The sequence below is a fragment of the Wyeomyia smithii genome, chromosome 1, assembly GCF_029784165.1.
Source record: "Wyeomyia smithii strain HCP4-BCI-WySm-NY-G18 chromosome 1, ASM2978416v1, whole genome shotgun sequence".
Lineage (NCBI taxonomy): Eukaryota > Metazoa > Arthropoda > Insecta > Diptera > Culicidae > Wyeomyia > Wyeomyia smithii.
In genome coordinates this window covers 12,915,464-12,935,962 of record NC_073694.1, presented here as the reverse complement: position 1 = coordinate 12,935,962, position 20,499 = coordinate 12,915,464, and the positions used below count along the sequence as shown (strand labels likewise).

The 20,499-nt window shown below is 41.4% G+C and overlaps 3 protein-coding genes across 4 annotated transcripts in view; 2 read left to right on the top strand and 1 right to left on the bottom strand.

The window, feature by feature from the left end:
• Window positions 1-3,661: 3,661 nt before the first annotated feature.
• On the top strand, window positions 3,662-4,634 carry LOC129725016 (60S ribosomal protein L35). The gene is made up of 3 exons (XM_055680389.1): window positions 3,662-3,795; window positions 4,154-4,290; window positions 4,352-4,634. The coding sequence occupies exons 1-3, from the start codon at window positions 3,793-3,795 to the stop codon at window positions 4,581-4,583; spliced, it is 372 nt and encodes a 123-aa protein (XP_055536364.1). The 5' UTR covers window positions 3,662-3,792; the 3' UTR covers window positions 4,584-4,634.
• A 7-nt stretch (window positions 4,635-4,641) lies between these two features.
• LOC129725011 (nuclear pore complex protein Nup50) lies at window positions 4,642-6,167 on the bottom strand. Its single transcript, XM_055680375.1, has 2 exons — window positions 5,318-6,167; window positions 4,642-5,261 (listed from the first exon to the last, which is right to left on the bottom strand). The coding sequence occupies exons 1-2, from the start codon at window positions 6,000-6,002 to the stop codon at window positions 4,696-4,698; spliced, it is 1,251 nt and encodes a 416-aa protein (XP_055536350.1). The 5' UTR covers window positions 6,003-6,167; the 3' UTR covers window positions 4,642-4,695.
• Window positions 6,168-18,848: 12,681 nt separating this feature from the next.
• Window positions 18,849-20,499, top strand: part of LOC129717721 (uncharacterized) — an 80,552-nt gene continuing 78,901 nt past the window's right edge. For both annotated transcript variants that reach the window (XM_055667836.1, XM_055667828.1), the window contains exon 1: window positions 18,849-19,813. In XM_055667836.1, the coding sequence (XP_055523811.1) occupies window positions 19,756-19,813 (58 nt within the window). In that variant the 5' untranslated portion in view covers window positions 18,849-19,755. The remainder of the gene's footprint in view (window positions 19,814-20,499) is intronic.

The following is a 20,499-nucleotide window of genomic DNA, read 5'->3' as shown; positions in this document are numbered from 1 at the left end:
GACGAATTTATTTACCTGGGCACATTAGTGACATGTGACAACGAGGTTAGCCGTGAGATAAAGAGGCGGATAGCAGCCGCAAATAGGGCCTTTTACGGATTACGTAACCAGCTAAGGTCCCGCAGTCTGCAAATCCGAACTAAACTTGCACTCTATAAAACACTGATTTTTCCGGTGGCTCTCTACGGCCATGAATCATGAACGCTGAAAGAGACTGATCGGCGAGCTCTTGGTGTTTTTGAGCGTAGGATTTTGCGTTCAATCCTTGGCGGCAAACTAGAAAATGGTGTTTGGCGCAGACGCATGAACCATGAAGTGTACCAGGCATACAAATCGGCGGATATAGTCAAGCGGATAAAACACGGCAGGCTTCAGTGGGCTGGGCATGTAGCGAGAATGCCGGATGAGCGTCAAGCGAAGGCTATATTCAGTAGGAATCCCGATAGAGGTCGACGACTTCGAGGTAGACCCCGCACTCGTTGGATGTGTGCTGTTGACGAGGATGCACGCGAAATAGGTGTTAGGGGCGATTGGAGGATAGCAGCTCAAGACCGAGGGACATGGCGACGTATTCTGGATTCGGCATTGGATCGATAATCGGTCTGTCGCCTTCAAAGTAAAGTAAAGTAAGTACCTGCGCAGCCCTGCATTTGTCTCGTTCCTACTCGAAAAATGCTGCATTGATTTTGTAAATAACTTTTTGACAGTTCCTTATGGGATTTTCTTTGGGGCTCGATAGAGCCGAGAAAAAGAAAATTCATTTTGTTCATTATTCATCGAGCTGTTTGACAGTACGAGGTACGGAATATTATGGGGCAACGTATACCAGAAAAAACGCCAGTGTTACGTATGTCTTATGTATGTGGTGGTAATACGCTCGTTGGGGGTTCGTTATTTGGGTGTTCGCTAGTTGGGCCGTCACCCAACTAAAAAGCACTCTAATGTCAGAATTCAACGTCATTCAAATGCGTTTCAAAGGTCCGAAAAGTGAAAAAATATTACTAAACTAAAATAAATTATTTATTGTTGTGAAAATTTTATAAACATATTTAGTACAATTTAGGACAATTGGGTCCTAAAGCTACACCGGTTTTTATATATCATTTGAGAAAGCCGCGTTTTCTGAGTAAAACGTGATTTTTGAAAAACGTTTATCGTTTTCCTTCGGTTTTTAAATGAAGAATAAAAAAACTGCTCGAAAGGTCTTAGATGACGTTTCGCCCATGTACGGTATAGGAGAGAACCACATACTTAGACATACGTAACACTGGCGATTTTTTTTGGTACTCTTTGCCCCACATCACCCGGTACCAACACCAGTATGAACTGCTCGACGAAAATGAAGGGAATGAATTTTCTTCATCGCAGCTCTACTCGAGCCCTCAACAAAATCCCTTACGAAACTGTCAAAAAGTTGTTTACAAAACCAATGCTGCACTTTTCGAGTGGGAACGAGACAAATCTAGGGCTGCGCAGGTACACAACCTCCATAAACTACTCAAACAGAGTTTTTTTTCACAGAGGTTGGTACTTTCGAGTAGTTCATTTTGTACCAACTTTTTTGGAAGATTTCTTCCTGAGTGTTACGTATGTCTTATGTATGAGAGAGAACTGTCATTCAAGGCATTTCGAGCAGATTTTTATCCTTCATTTGAAAAAAAAATGATAAAATTTTTTTAAAAATCACGTTTTGCTCAGAAAATTGCACTCTTCCAGCTGATATATAAAAATCAGAAAACCGTTTAAAACTTTAGGACCCCATTCATGCAGATCATCTCTGAAATAATCAATCGCGTAACATAGAAAGTACATGTTATACATCTACAACATTTTGAGTGTAATTTAGAGGTTTTTTTTTTTATATTCAGTTGTTTGTTCTTTTATTTCTTCAACGCTTTTACCGGAAATATCCAGCGTCGCGATTCGCCATTTTTTAGGCAAGAAGCAGAGTGATGTGTTTGCGCTTTATCACTTTGCTTTTCGTTGGAGGATCCATTTTTTTGTATAAAAAAGTATTTACCAAATACATTAATTATTTACCACGGCAGCAAGGCAGAAGAGTCAAGTTTATTTTCTTTGACATATTTTTACCGCTATGGAATTAGGAATTTTTTTCAAAGCATAAAGAAAACAAACAATCGGCGCTCCCCTGAGTAAAATTTGCCCAGCTTTCAGTTCACCCAACTATAACGAACACGATTCGTTCCAAGCAACGAATTCCGGCTGTATACGATATTGGTGGATATATTTTGATATTAATCGTTTATCTGTCACATTCATATTACTCCGATAGACTCCAACAATAATGTGCTGTCAAGGAGTTGTGATAAAGATAGTCGGGTGCCTGGAAATGCACCGATAAATACTTTGTAATATCGAAAGTTAGAAATATTTCACAATATATCAATAGTGTCTTGCCCCTGGCAATTGGGTTGTTTAGCTATTCACAGATTTTTAATTTTTATATATCAGCTAAAAGAGTATAATTTTCTGAGCAAAATGTGATTTTTAAAATTTTTTTATCAATGTCCTGCGATTTTTAAATGAAGAGTAAAAAATCGCTTTAAATCGCTACAATGACAGTTACTATATGGGTGATCTAGCGGGGGCCTAGTGTGGTTGGTAACGTCTCCGCCAACCACGCTCGACGCCTGGGTTCGAATCCCACCGCCGACATAGGTGTCGATGGTTGTGAGGTGGCGTGATCCACTCACAACCAACCCAACTGTCTAGATTCAATCCTAGCCGACACCGGGAGATTTTCTGAGGCGAAAAATCTCTGGGATCACGCCTTCCATCGCATGAGGAAGTAAAGCCGTTGGTGCCGGTCCGTTAATAAACGGGTCGTGAGTTAGGGTCCTGGGTGTGGAGTCGCCTCCCTGGGCGTCGGTGATTGGCCACAACAGTGGCGGAACTAGACCGACGGAAAATAAGCGAGAAAAAAAAAAATATATGGGTGAACTGTCATTGTAGCGATTTCAAGCAGTTTTATAATATTTTAAAACTCGAAGAACAACGATAGAAAATTTTTGAAAATTACGTTTTGATTAGAAAATGCAGCTCTTTCAGAAGATATTTAAAACTGATATAGCTAAACAACCCAATTGATGTCATTTTGTTGTTTCTTGTTTTTTGAACATAGATTCGTTTTCCCAGTCTGAATTTAATCTGGAGGACCTTTATTACAAAAGAAGACGAGACGAGCAACTCGTTCAACCTCCTGTCACCGACGAGACATTTGGGAACGCGAATAAAACTTCGCTACTCGTCCAAAATCCTGCCGACTAGCCATCTGTAATACCGAAATTGGTCTGGCGCGTTGCTCGCCGCTCGCTCGTCTCCTGTAATAGACCCCTAAACTTCCCATTCGACCCAAAATCTGACATTGATAAGTTTTTTCTTAAGTTTTTAAGGGGGTTGTCCGCCTTTTAAAACTCAAATAGAGATTCTTTTGTTCTTTTCTGAGCTCAATTTAGAAGCATTTCCGTTATAAGCTAACTCTCCTTATTCTGAGCTTAATTCAGTATAAGCACGCACTTGCATTCGCCTTCTTCCCATTTCTACGCGGATATCCTCATTCGATCACCCCTTGGTGAGCACGATCCGTTTCATACAACCCTGCACCAGCAGCACGAGAGGTTCGGGATGCTATAAAATTTCAGTTCAATGTCCGGTTCTCGTTCGCTGACAGTCGGCGGGACGTGACGTCACAAACTTCAAAAAATCTAGCAGCTCTTTTACATTCGGGCTGTCGAAAATAGTGGTAGCGAGTGATTTCCAACAGCATCAAAAATGGTTAGAATCGGTTCCAAATTGTGTGGTTAATCGTTGGGAAATGTAGAATACGAGGCGGTATCAACGGCTTAATGTTAATAATGGCAGAAGGCTTGAATCGGTCTCATGAAAAAGATATGTGTAGTGAAATGCATTGATCGGTTGTTTGTATGCTAGAAAGCAAAATGATAAAACAATCAAGCCACTGCAATCGTCTTGTTTGACGTTTATTCGGAAAAATATTTGATTGTCGTGTTAATTTTGCAATTAAGTTACAACAACTACTAAATTCAAGTCCTAAATTTGTTGATACCGCCTATCCTGCTAGAGTGAGGTTATACTGGTTTGTTGACATCCCATTTTTTTTACTGTTCTCCAGGTTAAGGTCAAGTGCTCGGAACTCCGAACGAAGGACAAGAAGGAGCTGACCAAGCAGCTCGAGGAGCTCAAGACGGAGCTGCTCAATCTGCGGGTGGCCAAGGTTACCGGAGGTGCTCCTTCTAAGCTGTCCAAAATGTAAGTTGGGCAAGATAACAGCAGGGAAGTGTCGTATTCTCATTGCTTTCCGATATTACAGCCGAGTCGTTCGCAAAGCCATTGCCCGCGTTTATATTGTGATGAACACCAAAACGAAGGAAAATCTACGCAAGCTCTACAAGGGCAAGAAGTACGTCCCGTTGGATCTGCGCCCCAAGAAGACCCGCGCTATGCGTAAGGCTTTGTCCCCCCGAGATGCTGCTCGGCTGACGCTCAAGGAACAGCGCCGGCGTGCAAAGTTCCCCAAGAGAACCTACGCCGTGAAAGCCTAATGCTAACGTTTTCCACTTGGTTGAATAAACTATTTTCTGCTAGGAATTAAACCAGTCTTTACAAATCATCATTTTATTACACTTGAAAACCAGATGACACTTTTGCTTAAATCTACTTGGGCTTATGCTTGCTCAGTGTTTCGTACAATTCGTCCGCTTCCTCTGCGGTTTTAACACGCAACAACACGGATGTTGGCGGTGGTTTTGAATCGGGCGTCGGCAAGCAAATCATCATCACATTATTCTTGCCCATCCGCTGCAACGGAATGGCCTCATTCAGGATGATATTCAGCAGGATATTGCCCAGATTGGTGTCGGCTCGGACCAAAACCTGCACCTTGGAGTCGACCTTCTTAACGTGTAGCGTTCCTATACCCCGATCCGAGAAGTTTCCATCCGCTTTAACGAAAAGTTTGCAACGTTTCGAGTAGAGGCTGTCTTTCTCCTCAACCGGGGTGAACTCCATCTTGGGCGGTTCTTCATCTTCCTCGGCGTCGGCTTCCGGTTTTTCCGCTTCAGCTGGTTTTGCAACATTGGCGAAGGTAAAACCCGACTTCGCGGAACTGGATAAAGTTGTAGAACTACCGAAGCCGAAACTGAATGGTTTAGCAGCTGGTTCTTGTGCTTTGACTTCTGGAGCCGCCTTCGGGAACGTGTACCCAGTTGAAGTGATTTTAGCTAAAAGTTTGAGTAATTATTCGGTGTTATCCTTAAATCAATAAACCGTAACGTACCTGCGTCTTTAGGATTCGAAGCCTCACGTTTACTTTCGATTTCCTCCAGATATTTTTCATAATCCTTAAAGATAGGTGTCAACTTGCAGAATGGATTTTGTTTAACCTTGTCCGAAATCCAAGTGGAAACCGATACGTTGAGTGCTTTTATACTAGCAGCGTAATCGGCAGACTTTGCGTCTTTGTAGTCCTCGGTTTTACTTGCGACGACAGCGTCTGCCTTGGGTGGACTTCCGAAACCAGCGAATATTTTTTTACTCGGATCAGTCGCAGCGAAAATGCTTGCACCAAGAGCAGAGGTCGTAGCACTGCCAATCGATCCGCCAGTAGCCCCCGAAGGGCTTGTTGCTGCTGCTGTCCCGTTGGTAGGTTTTGGACTGCTACCGGCACCAGTACCGCTGAAGTTACTCAGAAACGATATCAAACTGGCGGCTGGTGCTTTAGCTGTTGCACCTGTCGAAGCTGGTGTCGAAGTGACCGCAGAAAAACCTTTGAATCCACTGAAAACGCTGGTACCGGGTTCGGTTTCCCCGGTACCTCCCACGCCCCGTCTGCGGGCTGTTTTGAAAACGCGCTTTTTCAGTTCGTCCTCGGGGGCCTGCGAAAACTTACCGGCTTCTTCGCTTTCTTCCTCGTCATTCCAGTTGTCGTGGTTCAAGTCCGATTGGGCACCGCGTTTAGCCATTTTACCCAGCGTAAGGGAACACTGATTATACTGTGCGAACGATGATTCGTATGTTTTTCACTGCTTTTAATAAGCAATTTTACCTAGCAATTGTTTTTTTTTAAGAATACGAAACCGCCTGATCGAAAACTGAATAACCGGGCGCGATTTAACGAAGAACTGACAGTTGCTCCCTGTGGCTGAGCTTATGAATTATGAAAAATGTCACTGTAGGCGTCCACGCTTGTTCAAATCTATGCTGATTGGTGGGTGAAAAGTATTCTTTTCTTAACACAGAGACTTCATAAACTCGCATAACGCGCTACGATTAACTGGCATTTTATTGTCGCTGCAGTACTACTCTGCAATTCGCTGGTGAGTCCAGCGACGCGAAGATTTCCAGCGATGTAATTTTGAATGATTATTTCTCGCACAGTACAATGCAGTTTTAATGCTCTTTGATTAAATTGACATAGTTTTGCGACTAGAAAACAATCAAAACTATTAGAAAATATTACAGTGGAATATTTCGGGACATTTTATGCTGAATCAAAGACTGCATTATATTAATATACTATGAAATTCGCTGGAAAATCCTTGCCAGACGAGCGACTCGCCGCTTCCGATTTTTCTCTGCATGCACAATATTTGTGATAAATACGATTAGTGATGGGAAACTTATCGATACTTATCGGTAATATCGATTAATGCTGGTCATCGATATTATCGTTAATTTTTTGACGTTAACGATAATTATCGATATTATAAGGGTGAGGACAAGTCAGTGCGGCTGGTTACTGGAGGAGACCCAAAAGAAGGAGACCTCACCTACCCTACCCCAGGAGTTGCTTTTGCCGCTAGGTATTTGTTGGGTGCTGTTATTCGACAAGATTTAGCATTGTTGGGGGTGGTGTAAAGGTTCGCCCCGGGTGTCACTGAGTTTCTGAGAAATAATAGTAACTAAAAAGGTATTTATAGTTTTTAGTTTCCTAGGAACAGATGAATTCGACAACTTAGTACTGGAGAGCTTTAAAAAAATATCCAAACTTTTTGCACCATCTCATGAAAAGCAAATAGCAAAGATGCGAAATTGTAATAAAATGCATTTTCTTTGGCTTGCCAAGTCTTATAATATGATGGACATGTATAGCGACAGTTTATTGGTAATTATCTGGTAATTGTTTAGTTTAACTTGGAACTGTTTAGGTTTAAAGTATCTGTTACCCAACAAACAATGTTTAGTTCCACTAAAAATCCAAATCAACGAAATTGTTGCGCCAAAAAAGTATCCTGGTTTATACAGGGGGTAGACAAAATAATTGAGATAAATAAAATTTCGCGTAATTTTTCAAAAGGACCTAAGTAACAATGACAGATTCTCTCCTCTCTCACGTTGTTTCGTTAATTACGTCGTCATTATAAATATTTCCCAAGCTTTCTTCCCCTTAATCGAGAGATTGTAATACTGTCTTGCTTACTATGCATTGAGTGTTATGAAATATGTAAAATATAACATAATTATTGATCAAAGAGGAAGTAAACAAACAATGAATCAATTTTGATGACCGGTTTCATTTCGCTGGAAAACAGTATTATATTAGTATTACTTGGGAATTTGGTGTGACCAACCTGCACAAAATATGTTTCGGGTTTCAAGAGTGTGTGTCAAAGTATACATTTTTGCAACGCATAGAACGTTTTAGGCAACTCAATTGTCTAAATAAAATACTTCATTTAAAAAAATCTGAGATCACCGATATTTTCTAAAATCATTTTTTGTTTTTAAAATTATATGTTTTTCAGAGTAAGATCTTTAACTCATTTTTTTATATTTTCGAAGGAAAGTTCAGATAATTTTCACTAAGATATATTGATTCATAAGAAAAAGGTTCAAATACAGTTAGGTTTTCTTACGCGGGGGATACAGGGATACAGGCCTCGTGAAAAAACCATGTTAATACAGAAATCCGCTTGATAAACCGCTGTGATTCAAAAATTCACGTAAAAAACCACGTTAATTTGAAAATCTGCATAAATAACCTTTTAGAGAAAATCCGCGTGAAAATAATCTGATCTTTTTGAATGTTAATCCAGATAACTTTTCAAACGCAAGATTGCAAAGTTGCTTGGTTTAATAAGACCTACACACCCACAATGTTCGATTGAATTCTGCTAGAGTGCTGCAAGCTCAAAGTAAATTAGTACCCAACAGGGAAAAAACCGCCAAAATCAACACCCATACTTAACAAATTCATACCTCGATGATTCCTTGGCAAATTTTCAATCATGGGCTACCAATGAACCCGAAATAAATTCTGATTTATTGACAACATATAAACCTAAGTGAAACAGAATGTCAGAAAAAGTTCTACGCGTTGCAAAAATGTACACTTTGGCACGCACTCCGGAAATCCGAAATATTTCCAGTGACCCTTGGTCACATCCAGTTCTCAAGTAATACTAGGAAACTAGGACAGTTTTCCAGTAAAACGAAACCTGTTTTGTCAGAATTGATTCATTTTTCGTGAAGTTTTGGCCATTTAAAAATTGACAGAATTTTGCCTGCTTCAATTATTTCCCTTATTATACAACCTTCAAAATGAACTTCGGCTTGAAACTACTCCGTAGAAAGCACTCCCGGCGTAAAACCCGAAGACTTACCAAAACAAACTGTTTAACTCGTCCGGTTGTTTGAATTTTCATTTGCAGTATCGTAAGATTTGTCATTCAAGGTCTTAACACAATGGATACATTGCGGCTGCGTTTGCGGCAATTTGACAGTTAGCCCATACATTTACTGTCACATTGACGTCAGCGCAACACAAACGTATCCATTCTGTTTGGGCCATCTCTGTCTCTGTTTTTAACAAATTTATATAGTAAAATTGCATTTGTCGAATAACGTTTGCGGTAGAAAAAAAGGGACAAAAATTGCCGATTTTTCATGGGTTTACCTTCAATCGCACTGACGAAACTACTCGTGCATCAGTCAAACTCTAACTGTGATGACGAAAAAAGTGAGGCTACTCCGTTCAGAAGTGTGCGCGTTCAAAAAACGGTACCCCGCCGCGTCAAAAACGAACATCGTGCGGCACTTTGTGGACGCCGGGTATGCCGGTTCTGGCATCTACAACATCTTGACACTATTGGACAACGATCAGAGCATCGAAAGAAAGCCCGGTTCCGGACGGCCAACGACCCTGAGCGACAAGAAGCTTCAAAGGATGCTGAAGAGGAAGACCGAGGGAAAAGTGGCTGAATCGCTGCGCGCACTTGGCCGAGAGGTTGGTGCATGCTCTAAAACAGTGAAAATGCATCTGGAGAACATGGACATACATGCAGGAAGCGGCAGTCCCGTCCACTGGTCTCGGAGCTGCAGGCAATGACGCAGCGACAGCGGTTGAATAAGATGGTAAAGTCGATTTTCCCGGCGAATCGCGACGCGGCAGTGGTATTGGACGACTAGACCTATCTCACCCTGGATGGCAACGACTAGCAGGGCTCTTCGTATTTTACCTCCCCCACGAAGGAAGTTAGCACCGAGGTAAAGTTTATTTGACAGACCAAGTTCCCAAAGAAGGTGCGGCTGTGGCTGGCAATCAGTGAGAAAGGGATGTTAAAGTTGCTCTTCTTTCGCTCCGGGCTGGCCGTGAACGGGGAAATTTATAGTACGAAGTGCCTGACAGAAGTTGCGACGTTCATCAAGAAACACCATAAGCGCGAAGACACGGTGTTCTGGCCAGATTTGACGTCGGCGATCGTTGGAGGAGATGGAGCGGCTGAATATCGATGTGGTACCGAAGTCGGCGAATCCGTCCAATGTCCCTCACCTGCTTCCCATCGAGAATTACTGGACAAACTTGAAGCGCAAGATCTATTCCAACAATTTTGTTACGAAAACGGAGGATGAATCAATAAAAAAACGAAGAAAGAGCTTGAAAACATGTCTACACGCATGTTTTCGTCCGCCATGGCGAATGTTCCGGTTCACTGCCGGAAGGCTGCACACAAGGACGTAATATTTTTTTGTGGGGAAGCTAACATGATGACCTTCCATGGGAAATTTATCCAACTCAATCATCTGGCATAGTTTTTTTCATCACCATCTGAAATAGTTTTTTTTTTTCATCGCCATCTGAAAATTTTTTTTTCACCGCAAACGTTAGCTGTCAAATTATCGATACTTATCGATAATAACGATAAAAACCCCGGAATTATCGATTGTTATCGATGTCCGTTTTGGGCGATATTTCCCATCACTAAATACGATAACGGGGCCAAAAATGTATGCCATATACAAGCCCAGTGTAATTGGTTTTTGTTAGCAAAAAAATCAAAATACACGACAAACGTGCTAGAACAAATTGTTAAAAATGTTTTCAAAAATCACTTCAATCACCACAAAATACATGCGTACATCATATTTTCACTGTTTATCTCCAACGGCGGTCGAGTTCAATGCTAAAGATTTTTCTTTTATTTTTGTGGAGGTGTTATCAGAAATCAATTGGGTTGTTTAGCTATTCACAGTTTTCTGATTTTAATATACAGCTAAAAGAGTGTAGTTTGCTGAGTGAAACGTAATTTCTAAAAATGAAATGAAAAAAATGAAGAATAAAAAACGCTCTAAATCGCTTGAGTTGGTAGATAAGCGAACTGTAAAATTCGTGATTTTAAAACCGAAGGACAACGATATAACGTTTTTTTAATTCACGTTTTATTCAGAAAATGCAGGCCTTTTAGATAAAATACTGGTATAACTAAACGACCCAATTGCAACTTACACATTTATATTAGGTTACCGAAATCGCTTCTTCGTTGGCTAGCTCTTGCAGCAGGTATGTCTGGTCGACATTGATAGCATCTTTCATCTCCGCAAAGACCGTTAGAAGCACTTCATCAGCGAGGGTTCGTCCATCGTTGCCAGATCGCTATACTTTAGGTATTATATCCTAGCTTCAGTGCCAGGTTCGGTGTCAACATTCTCTTTACGTCTGGACCCCTTTCGAACTGCGCTGTGGAATCGTTCTGGTGGAGAGACTGAGCCTTGATCAGCAGCAGTTGTTTTTCTGTCGCCATCGTCGTGATGATCGGTACAATTTTTTTTCTGGCGAATGCAGTTGTTTAATATGCGCAACGTCAATGAAACAATAATTTTGAATTGCAACCTTCCTCGTTGGTGGATGTACTTACCTTTCCTTACCCTTATCAGTCAGCTCCAGGCCGAAGTATCCCTTGTGTTCGAAGAAGTCGTCTATTCAATTCGGTCCATGGCTGCAGCTCGCCAGCCATGTCGTCTGCAGAAGCCCCGCAGGTCGCGCTCCGTCACCTCGTTTCAGTCGGGTCGTTATCAAGAACCATTTTCACCGGGTAGCCGTCCGACATCCTAACGACATGTGGTTCTCCCAGCAGCTGATGCAACTCGTGGTTCATTCTCCCCCGCCATGATCCATCTTCCATCTGCACTCCACCACGGATGGTACGCAGCATTTCCGTTCGAAATCCGTGGTACCGCCTCTTCAACGGTGTCGACGCTGTCGCAGTAATCGTCGACGTAATGGCGATGCATTATTGTTGCAGCTGCTTCCGGATATTTTTCGGCAAAATTCTTCGCGTTGTGGATCTTTACGAATTGGGCCGAACAAGGAGAACTTGCCGACCCAAAAGTGGCAATGTCCATGACATTCTTATGGTTTTTGCGGAAGCACTTGCGGTCATCCGTATCGTCACAACAATCGGCGTCGCCATAGCCGACCAGTGTAACCCAATCGGTTTCCGTCGGAGCACTGACACTTCGGCTCAGAATTACCTTCGATTAGGCGTTGGTATTACTTGTCATTGAGCATCACTTTGCTGCCTTCCCTGCTACGATAGTAGCTGGTATCCAGTGGAATTTTAGATCCTTGCGCACGCTCAAGGTTGAATCTGTTAGCGACCCTCAAAATGTAGCCCTGTTGGCGTCTTTGCTGATCCGGATGCTCAGAAAACAGCTAACGCCCCGCAGCGACGACACGGCCAACTTCTTCTTCAGCGCTTTCTCCACTTTCGTAATTTCTTCCTCCGATACACAGGCAACGAGAATAGCTTCAACATAAATTATAAGCAAGATCAAACCGTTAGGGGTACGCTCCGTGAACAAGCAGGGATCTGCTTCAGCCTGTTTGAAGCCCATCGCCTCTTGGATTTCACGGATCGTTTCATTCCACACTCTGGCTTCTTGTTTCAAGCCGTAAAGGTTGCGTTGCAGCATGTCATTTTCTCATTACCTTTGGAAACCTTTGGGTTGCTGCATATACAGCTCCTCCTTTAATCGTCCATGTGCAGCTTTTACGTCAAGATGACGAACCGTCATCCGCTTATGGCCAGAAACTATCAGGAGAACCCTCTACGTAGTTTAAGCAGCTACAGGTGCGAAAACGAAATCATTTACTCCAAACTGTTTCGAGTACGCCCGGGCTACTGAACGGGCCTTGTATTTGGTGAAATTTCCAGCACTGCCCTCGCTTTTTTTATTCTTTAATACCTATTTGCTGCCGATCGGTTTTCGGCCAGCTGGTAGTTCTACGAGAGTCCACCTCTCTGCATAAAGGTGTCATACCCAACACACAAGTTTTGTTGCTTTTTAGCTTGATACGCTGCTATTGGGCGGATTTCGGCTGAACTTAAGCTTAACAAGTTGTTATATATACAATAAAAGTGCCAGTGCCACGTCAATATCGTAGTCCCGTAGCCTGAATGGAAGCACTCCTCTGCTTGTCACCTGTTTGCTAGGCTCCACAAAATCGTTGAACTCTTCATCCAAATCATAGCCATAATCTTTCGGAACGGGTAGCGTAGCTCCTCCTGATCGCATTTTTCTTTCTCAGGATTTATATCCTGCTGAGACGCTTCAGCTTCGGGCTATTCGAGATCAACCTTGATGTAACCGACAAATGTCAGTCTTCGTGCTTTACAACCGAATTTCGATCTTTTAACGTCTCGGATATGAACGTAGGCTGAACATTAGGACATACGTGAGCCACATAACGTCAGCTACATCAGATTTTCACCGCAGCAAGCATACGACGGTATAGCGAATAAAATCGTTGATGAGCGTCATCAGGTATCTGCAGCCGCCTGGGGTCACGTTGACCATAGGACCTATGGATCGCATACGTCAGTATGCACGAGGTCTGGATCTGTTATCAGAAGTTTCAGAGTGAGAGAAATGCGTGGGAGGATTTGTATTTAGAGCCTTTTAAATTACGGCATATGTACCAAAAGACGAGGGGCAAGACAGCTTTTATCTGAGTTACTCTTTTGCTTGGGAGTTACTCCAATTTAATCAATATTACTCCAAAATTTCCAGATGATTAACATCTTCGATTACCTTGAGAACAAGAAAAATATATGAGCGGTGAGACCGAGCAACATTCATGTTTATTTTCGCGGTGGGGAAAAAGTTTAAGGATGGATATTCAGAGACACGAGAGTTACTCAGATTTGCTCTTTATTTTTCACGTTTTCTCAGAAAAACTCAAATTTGCTCACTATTTTACCTCTTGCCAAAAGACGACCAGTGTACGAATAAGACAAATAAACCGGATTTGATTAACGGAATCGTGCCAGGACCAATAGCAGAAAACCAAAATACAGATGTGCACATGAAGTCCCGCTTTACACTCAGCAATGGGATTAGCAGGAAACCCTATATAGGAAACACGGTGGTAGTAGGATCGATGAATTCCTCCCCTTCGGACCTTTATCTTATCGCCTACAGAGCACCTGGTGGAGCTTATAGGAAGAGAGCAGTTTCCCTGAATCCTCACCTGCCAGCAAGGTAACCTCACATTATCCTCTCATAAACACTGACACACACCCACAAAGCTTTGTATAAATTTAGGGGTATTAAAGTTAAAATTGTTAACACTAGATTTTCTCTTGCTCACACGTATCACTGTCCTGATTACCCCGTGAACTACCCGATAGCTGACCTTGAGAGAAAAGACTTACGCTTGAGCTAGGGCCTAAAAGAGGTCATAAGCATCCGCCCCAAACTGTCTCCGAAAAAACGACCAGAGACCGCGGGATCTAGAATAGTAGACCCTTCTGGTAAGCAAACTTCTCACTCAGCCTTACTCCACTGTTTTCATCACAAACAAATTCCCGTTCAGCCCTCCCATCGCGGCAGTCTAAACGGCGGTTTTACTATCGAACAAGCTGACCCCGTAAAGTTCACGTGAAAACCACTATCAAGCGCTGGTATAAACAGCACTTCAGTCAACTTTACTCCATGCACGCCACCATCTTCTTCTGTTCCCGAATTGTTTTCCTGCCTTCACTCTTGATGATTCCCCACCACTATTTTTCTGCTGCTGCTGGAGCCACTGCCGGCAATCCTTTCGAAAGTGACCGGGCTTCTGGCAGTGAAAACACAGTTTCTTCTCCTGCTGAAACTGCATGGATTTTTCTCCCGAATTCGGATCCCGTTCAACTCGCCTCTGATACTCGTCCAAACAGTTTTGCTTGACTAGTGATAACGTCAAATCTGCTTCCGGCCGGCTTTCCAACGCCGTGACCAGATTGTCCGGTAGACTTCGTAATATCATTGCAATCTGCAACAGTTCTTCGAGTGCTTGGCACGCACTCACGAGACAAATAAAAAGCTCATCCAAATCGAATCCAAATGATGGTTCGTCACAAATTTACAAGCGTTCCGCAAAATGCAACTTAAGCTTTTTCCGGTTTTAATAATATTGATAAATATGATTGTAACTGTTCCTATAGTTGCTTTTGTAACCGATGACTAATTTTATACAGGTATTTCGGATTGTTCAGACCATTACACTGATGTTTCATGCACATTTGACTAAAACTAAATACGTTCTATGTCATGGCGAATATAAACTTTTTATTAAAGACTGCATGTGAATTAATCTACTGTGGTGGTAAATTTGAAAAGCACGATACCGCTTTTAGAGTTTTTTGTCCAAATGGCTCGTAGAATACTTTAAATAACACAGCCACCAAAGCTTTTCTGGAAATATCAAAATGGCAGACCTCTGATGGCGATTCTGTTATGACAGATGCAGAAAAATTACCGAACAGTATACTAAAAAAAAACAAAAGTTCAATAAAACAATTAGAGATTTTTCAGCAACATCTGGATAAGTGCTGATAGATCGTTAAATATTTACTGAACTATAAAAAAGTGCAAAAATTTTCTAGTTCACTGAAGAGGTCAGCAATGTTTTTTTGCTGAAATCGTAAAGTGAAATTTATTAAACAGTATTTCGGCAAAAAAGCTAACCGACATCAGTAATTTTTCAGGAAATTACAGAATGATCAGTAAAATTTCAAGTTTACTGAACGCGACCGTAATAAAAATTACCGAACAATCAAGGCGGAAATAAGTGTGTAAGTATCGTACAGGATCGGGTAGTTTCATCAAAGCAACGTTTGAATGCTTTGGTAATAAAAATTGTTAAAAATCAATCTTATCATGTGTCCCGTTTTTTAACCCATTTGTCCCGTTTTCATCCCGAGAAAATCTGGTCAGCCTAAATATTAAGGTTATTTTTCTTTTTGTTCGCCTTTCGTCGGGTCACAGACCTGAGAGAGAAGAGCTAAAAATCCTTCTTTGGTACTCGTCGATTTGTCGGCAGACGATTTGGCGTATCTTCAGCTTCTTCTCCAATTGGGTTGTTTAGCTATATCAGTTTTGTATGTCATCTGAAAGAACTGCATTTTATAAGCAAAACGTGATTTTCAAAAAATTTCCATAGTTGTCCTTCGCTTTTAAAATCACAATTTAAAACTGCTCGAAATCTGCTCGAAATCGCTACAATGACAGTTCGCCCATATAAGAACTGTAATTGTAGCGATTTAGAGCGAATTTTTATTCTTCATTCAAAATCGAAGAATAATGATATAAAGTTTTGAAAAAACACGTTTTGCTCAGAAAATTACACTCTTTCAGATGATATATAAAAATCAGAAATCCGTGAATAGCCTAACAACCCAATTGCCTTATCCTCTTCAAGGCCATCGGAAGGCTGTCAGGAAACTGTGGATCATCTGGTCGGTGTTAAGTCAGACCGGACCAAGTGACATTTTGATCATTTCGAGAAAAACGAGTTTAAAGTTTGTTGCTCTGGGAATTTTGAAGTTTTCAATAGTTTCGCGCAGTTTTGATGTTATAAGTTGGAGTAACCTTCTAACTGTATCATGCAATGTGACAATTGAAAAAAAGGAGTGCCGTGAGCTCAAAAAGGACAGGTTTGTAACTGATTAAATGTACTTGGTCCACTCTGATTGAATCAAAGAAGAATCATTAATGACTTGGTCCATTATGACTGAACAATTGAACAAATAATTTTAGTCCATTGATCGTCGAACAGTCAAAAAGCTTTTAATCTACATGCTTCTGCGACATCAACAATTATTGAAAATAGTTTGAATAAACTTTAAACTGTGTTTGTTTCAACAAATCAATGGTAGGAGCGGAATGTTTTAATGGAACAAAAATATAATTAATTCACTCAATTAAGTTATTCGTAGTCATCCACTTTCTCTGCAACATTGGCCAAAATTGCCATAGAATTGATAATGGACTAGATGGTTTCCTCGTGTTTTGGTTCAGGAATTTCTGTCACGTTTGGATGTAGTGCTTCAAGGACAGCTTCATGAAAAGTTGGCACAGGTTTTTCATTATTGATTAGAAAATAATATTGAATAGATATTGACAACATGCTTTACACACTTAAATGTCAATCGAGTCAGCTTCTTCTTGTATTAATATGAAAGGTCTTCTCCAAACAATCGCTAGTGTTACCTTCAGCTTCGTAATTTCATTACGGGCATAAATCTAATTAGCTCGCATAAAACAGTAGCAAACATACACTTACCACTTATTTCAACCTCCTTAGGATACAATTCATTGGTAAAATCATCAAGTTTTAAGTCAGTATTACTACTGTAACTTGAACTTCTTTCTGAAATTGTGGAATGTTGTGTCACCCACACAAATGACTAACGTTTCTCATTTACGTGTTCAATCAGAGTGGACCATGTACATTTTCCTCATTTACTGGTAAAGTATACTTTTTTGACTAACGGGTAAAGAAGCATTCTCATAAGTTGCCTGATAGTGTTGAAATTCATTTATTTTGATTTCAAATCGATGCTGTAAATTCCGATAGTTTCAACTTTTTTCTGCTTAACACATGGTTCACTTTGTCTGCACACTATGAGGCATTATATCAGGTCATGTTAGTGACAGCAATAAACGGTCCAAAAACACATTCAAAACTACGGCAGTGCGTGAAACTTTACAGATTCCGATGGGGGGTGAGTGAAAGAGTTCTCTGATACAAAGAAATCCGGAAAAACGCTTGAAAATTCTTCCGTTCGTTCGATTTTATCAATAGCTGACCGAAGGCATTCTCCTTGAAAATAAACACTTGGTCCATTCTGACTGAACACTGTAATCGCTTTTCATTGGTCATGCAGACAAAAATCATGCTGTTATTTTTGCTGTTACGTCTGGACGAGGGAAAATTTTTTCTGACCCTAAAAAGTCACACCTTCTATTCCCGTTCATTTTCGCATCCTCGCAAAACTGCATACATTGCCCGCTTTACTAAACTTACCGTGGATATCTCCGAGGGGAAGGGGGGGGGCTCAACATTCAAATTTACCGCCTAAAGCATAGTTTACAGTTCCAAGCGAAGTGGAAAATTTGACAAGTGAAAAAGCGTAAATTTTCGCTGGCGAAATCTGTCGTGAAAACCCGTTTGTGGAACACGCAGGTATTTTACCAGCCTGCAGTTTACAGTTTAAGTGAAGCGAAATTTACGAGTTTACACTCCAAACGAAGTGAAAATTGGTTGCAACTGACAGAATAGAAACGCACGCAAGTTTCCGCTTGCTGCTGCTTTTTTCACTAGCGTTTGCATGCGTGAAAAAAATAAACCCAAGTGAAAAAGAAGAGATCCACAACCTTCGATTTCACTGGATCGAATTTGTTTACAGTTCCAAGCGAAGTGAAATTTTTGCAGGTTGCATTTTTCAGGAGCGTGAAAAAATGAACATTTTGTATGAGATTTTACTTCTCTTGGAACTCTAAACAGGGCTTAACCGGGCAGTTCGACACTCGCGCAAGGCTTTTCCTTACATTCCAAATTATTCTTTTTCATTCCAAAAGCTCAAACCGGAAAAAAATAAAAGATTATAAATATTGAACCATTCCTATGAATTTTGGTGCCCTTAGGTATTATCAAAACGCGTCAACTTACGTGAGAGTGTCGCATAGAAATTGCTCGCCAGGTTCGTCGCTTCAACGTTATATTAACGAGAAAACTCATTTGAATCTTTGGAAAAACGGTAATGGCTAGGGACACCTAAATTCACAGTAATGGTTAAATAGCTAGAATCTTCCATTTTTTCCGGTTTGAGCTTTTGGAGTGCACCTGGGTTGACCAGATATTTTAAATCGCTTTTAATTTGGCACAAATCACTTTAATTTTCCATCTACTTCCAATGATTCCTCATCAGCAGCCCGTAGCAAACATACAAGTTGAAAGTGGCGAGAATAAAATTAAGATCGTACCTGGAAAAAAGCTGCAAGCATCATTTGTTGCAGCCTACTTCGATTCCTTTTGTGCAACTCCTTCCGCCAGGTGGAGGAATGTGCACCCCCCAGGGTGCCAAACTACCCTTTGTTCTCTTTCGGTTTTTGTTTTCCACCCAAAACAAACGCTCGCTTGCAGAGAGAAAACTGAGCTTTCGCGTATATCAGTTCGCCCTCCCTCTCAGAAGCTAGAGCGGCTGGCCGCGTCGCGTTACTCACCGTTCGTGATCGGTACAAATTCGCAAGTTCGTCTCCAGCAGTCGAGCGGTGTAGACGTGCGTTTAGTAACGGGAATCCTTTGCGAGCGTTTCAATGGTCAAATTCGTGTTTGCCACCCACTCACACAGTAGCACAGCAGGCGTCGTTTTTGCTTGAAATTGCAACCAATAAAATAGGCACCATCGTTCACAGTGTTTTGTTTGCCGTCTCCACCAGCAGGCGAAAGTTTGGAGGAGGCGCCACGTGCGGAATAATATTTTGACGCACGCATACAGCGGTCGGTGTGGCGGCATTTTGCAAACATCAAAACAACAGCGCGAGTGCACACGAAGGAAATCCTTTGCTGACGTCGACGTCGTCGTCGTCGTCGTTGTCGTCCTCGTAATCGAAGTTCGCTCTGCGTGTAGTGGTGCTTTCCACGGGCAGCCCATTGTGTGTTTCTAGTTTGAAAAGGAGCAGGGAAAAATACGAAAAATCGGCTCCTTTGCCATTTTACTTGGTTGATCGTTTTCCTTTGTTTCCTCGTGTGTCAATGCCTACTGCCTACTGTCAGTGGCCGTCGTCGGCGGTTGTATAATCAGTTTGATAGCAGCAATCGAAAGTGTTCGGACCTGGGTACTAAGGGGTGAAAATTGTGCGCCAAGGTGCAGTTATTGGCAAATAAAGAAAAAACAACGAAAATCAGTGGCATATTTGCAACCGAATTGCTGGTGGTGAAAATGTGAAGGTGTGGTTATTTTTCGCTTGCAAATTATCAACACAGCTGCCAGTCGGAGGACCAACAGCAGCACGGGTGGTGGTGGTGGTTGTGGTTGAGAACCCCGAGGCAAAGTTTTCGTTTTCTTCTTTCGCCATCGTTCTTCCTTGGCCTGCTGGCGGCTGGCTGGTCGTGCGGTGAAAATCCCTCCCCAACCCAACAAACGCTGGAAACAATATTATGGAATTATGTTTGCCGAACGGAGTCTTCTGAGCTGTTTATATAATACCCTGATTTTCTTACAGCGTAAGTTGATTTTTGATTTCCCCCGCTTCCTACTTTCCGTGTTAATTAGATTGCTCTATGAGAAAGTGCGAGTATTTACCTATGCTAATTTAGGATTAGGCTTGCGAAATGATATAGATACTTGTTGAAGCGTGATTGATTAGTCATTCGACCGTAATCGAAGGTGAAGCAAACAAACAATTTGTTTATTTTCAGCGATTGTTATGTGTTCTAGGGGTTACGAGCGTGCTTGGTACCGTTTTCCCAACATTTCACAAAGTAGAATTCAATTACTGCTAACTAAACATCAATACCTTTCAAACGTCAAGAGCATTTCGTTCCAGCTGTTGTCGATGGAAGAATTCCTACGGCAAATCATCCAGCTTTTGACAGCACCCTCTCAGATTTCAGTGAGTTTGATGATAGCTAAAGCATTTTTCCTAATTGAAATCTTGCATTACAGAAATCCAGACGACTTTTTTATAAAATATTGCAATAAAAATCCTATTCAAAAATGCCAAATAATGATAATGATTCGGTAATACCTTTATTAGATAGTATTTGATCAGTAGATTTTTGGCCTCTGGGAAGGTACAACCTTCGTCGGTGAAATAAATTTGGTTGAATTTTTGATGCTTTTTGAAAACTACTCAAAACAAATCTTAGACAATTTTTCATATACAGTTGTTTCGAATAATTCCAGTTTT

What these genes read in the sequence shown, in the direction of transcription:
- LOC129725011 (XM_055680375.1), bottom strand. Translation starts at nt 6,002, where the DNA reads ATGGCTAAACGCGGTGCCCAATCGGACTTGAACCACGACAACTGGAAT. An exon ending in TTCGAATCCTAAAGACGCAG is followed by an intron (nt 5,262 to 5,317) that starts GTACGTTACGGT and finishes TCAAACTTTTAG; the next exon opens with CTAAAATCACTTCAACTGGG.
- LOC129725016 (XM_055680389.1), top strand. An exon ending in CCTTCTAAGCTGTCCAAAAT is followed by an intron (nt 4,291 to 4,351) that starts GTAAGTTGGGCA and finishes CCGATATTACAG; the next exon opens with CCGAGTCGTTCGCAAAGCCA.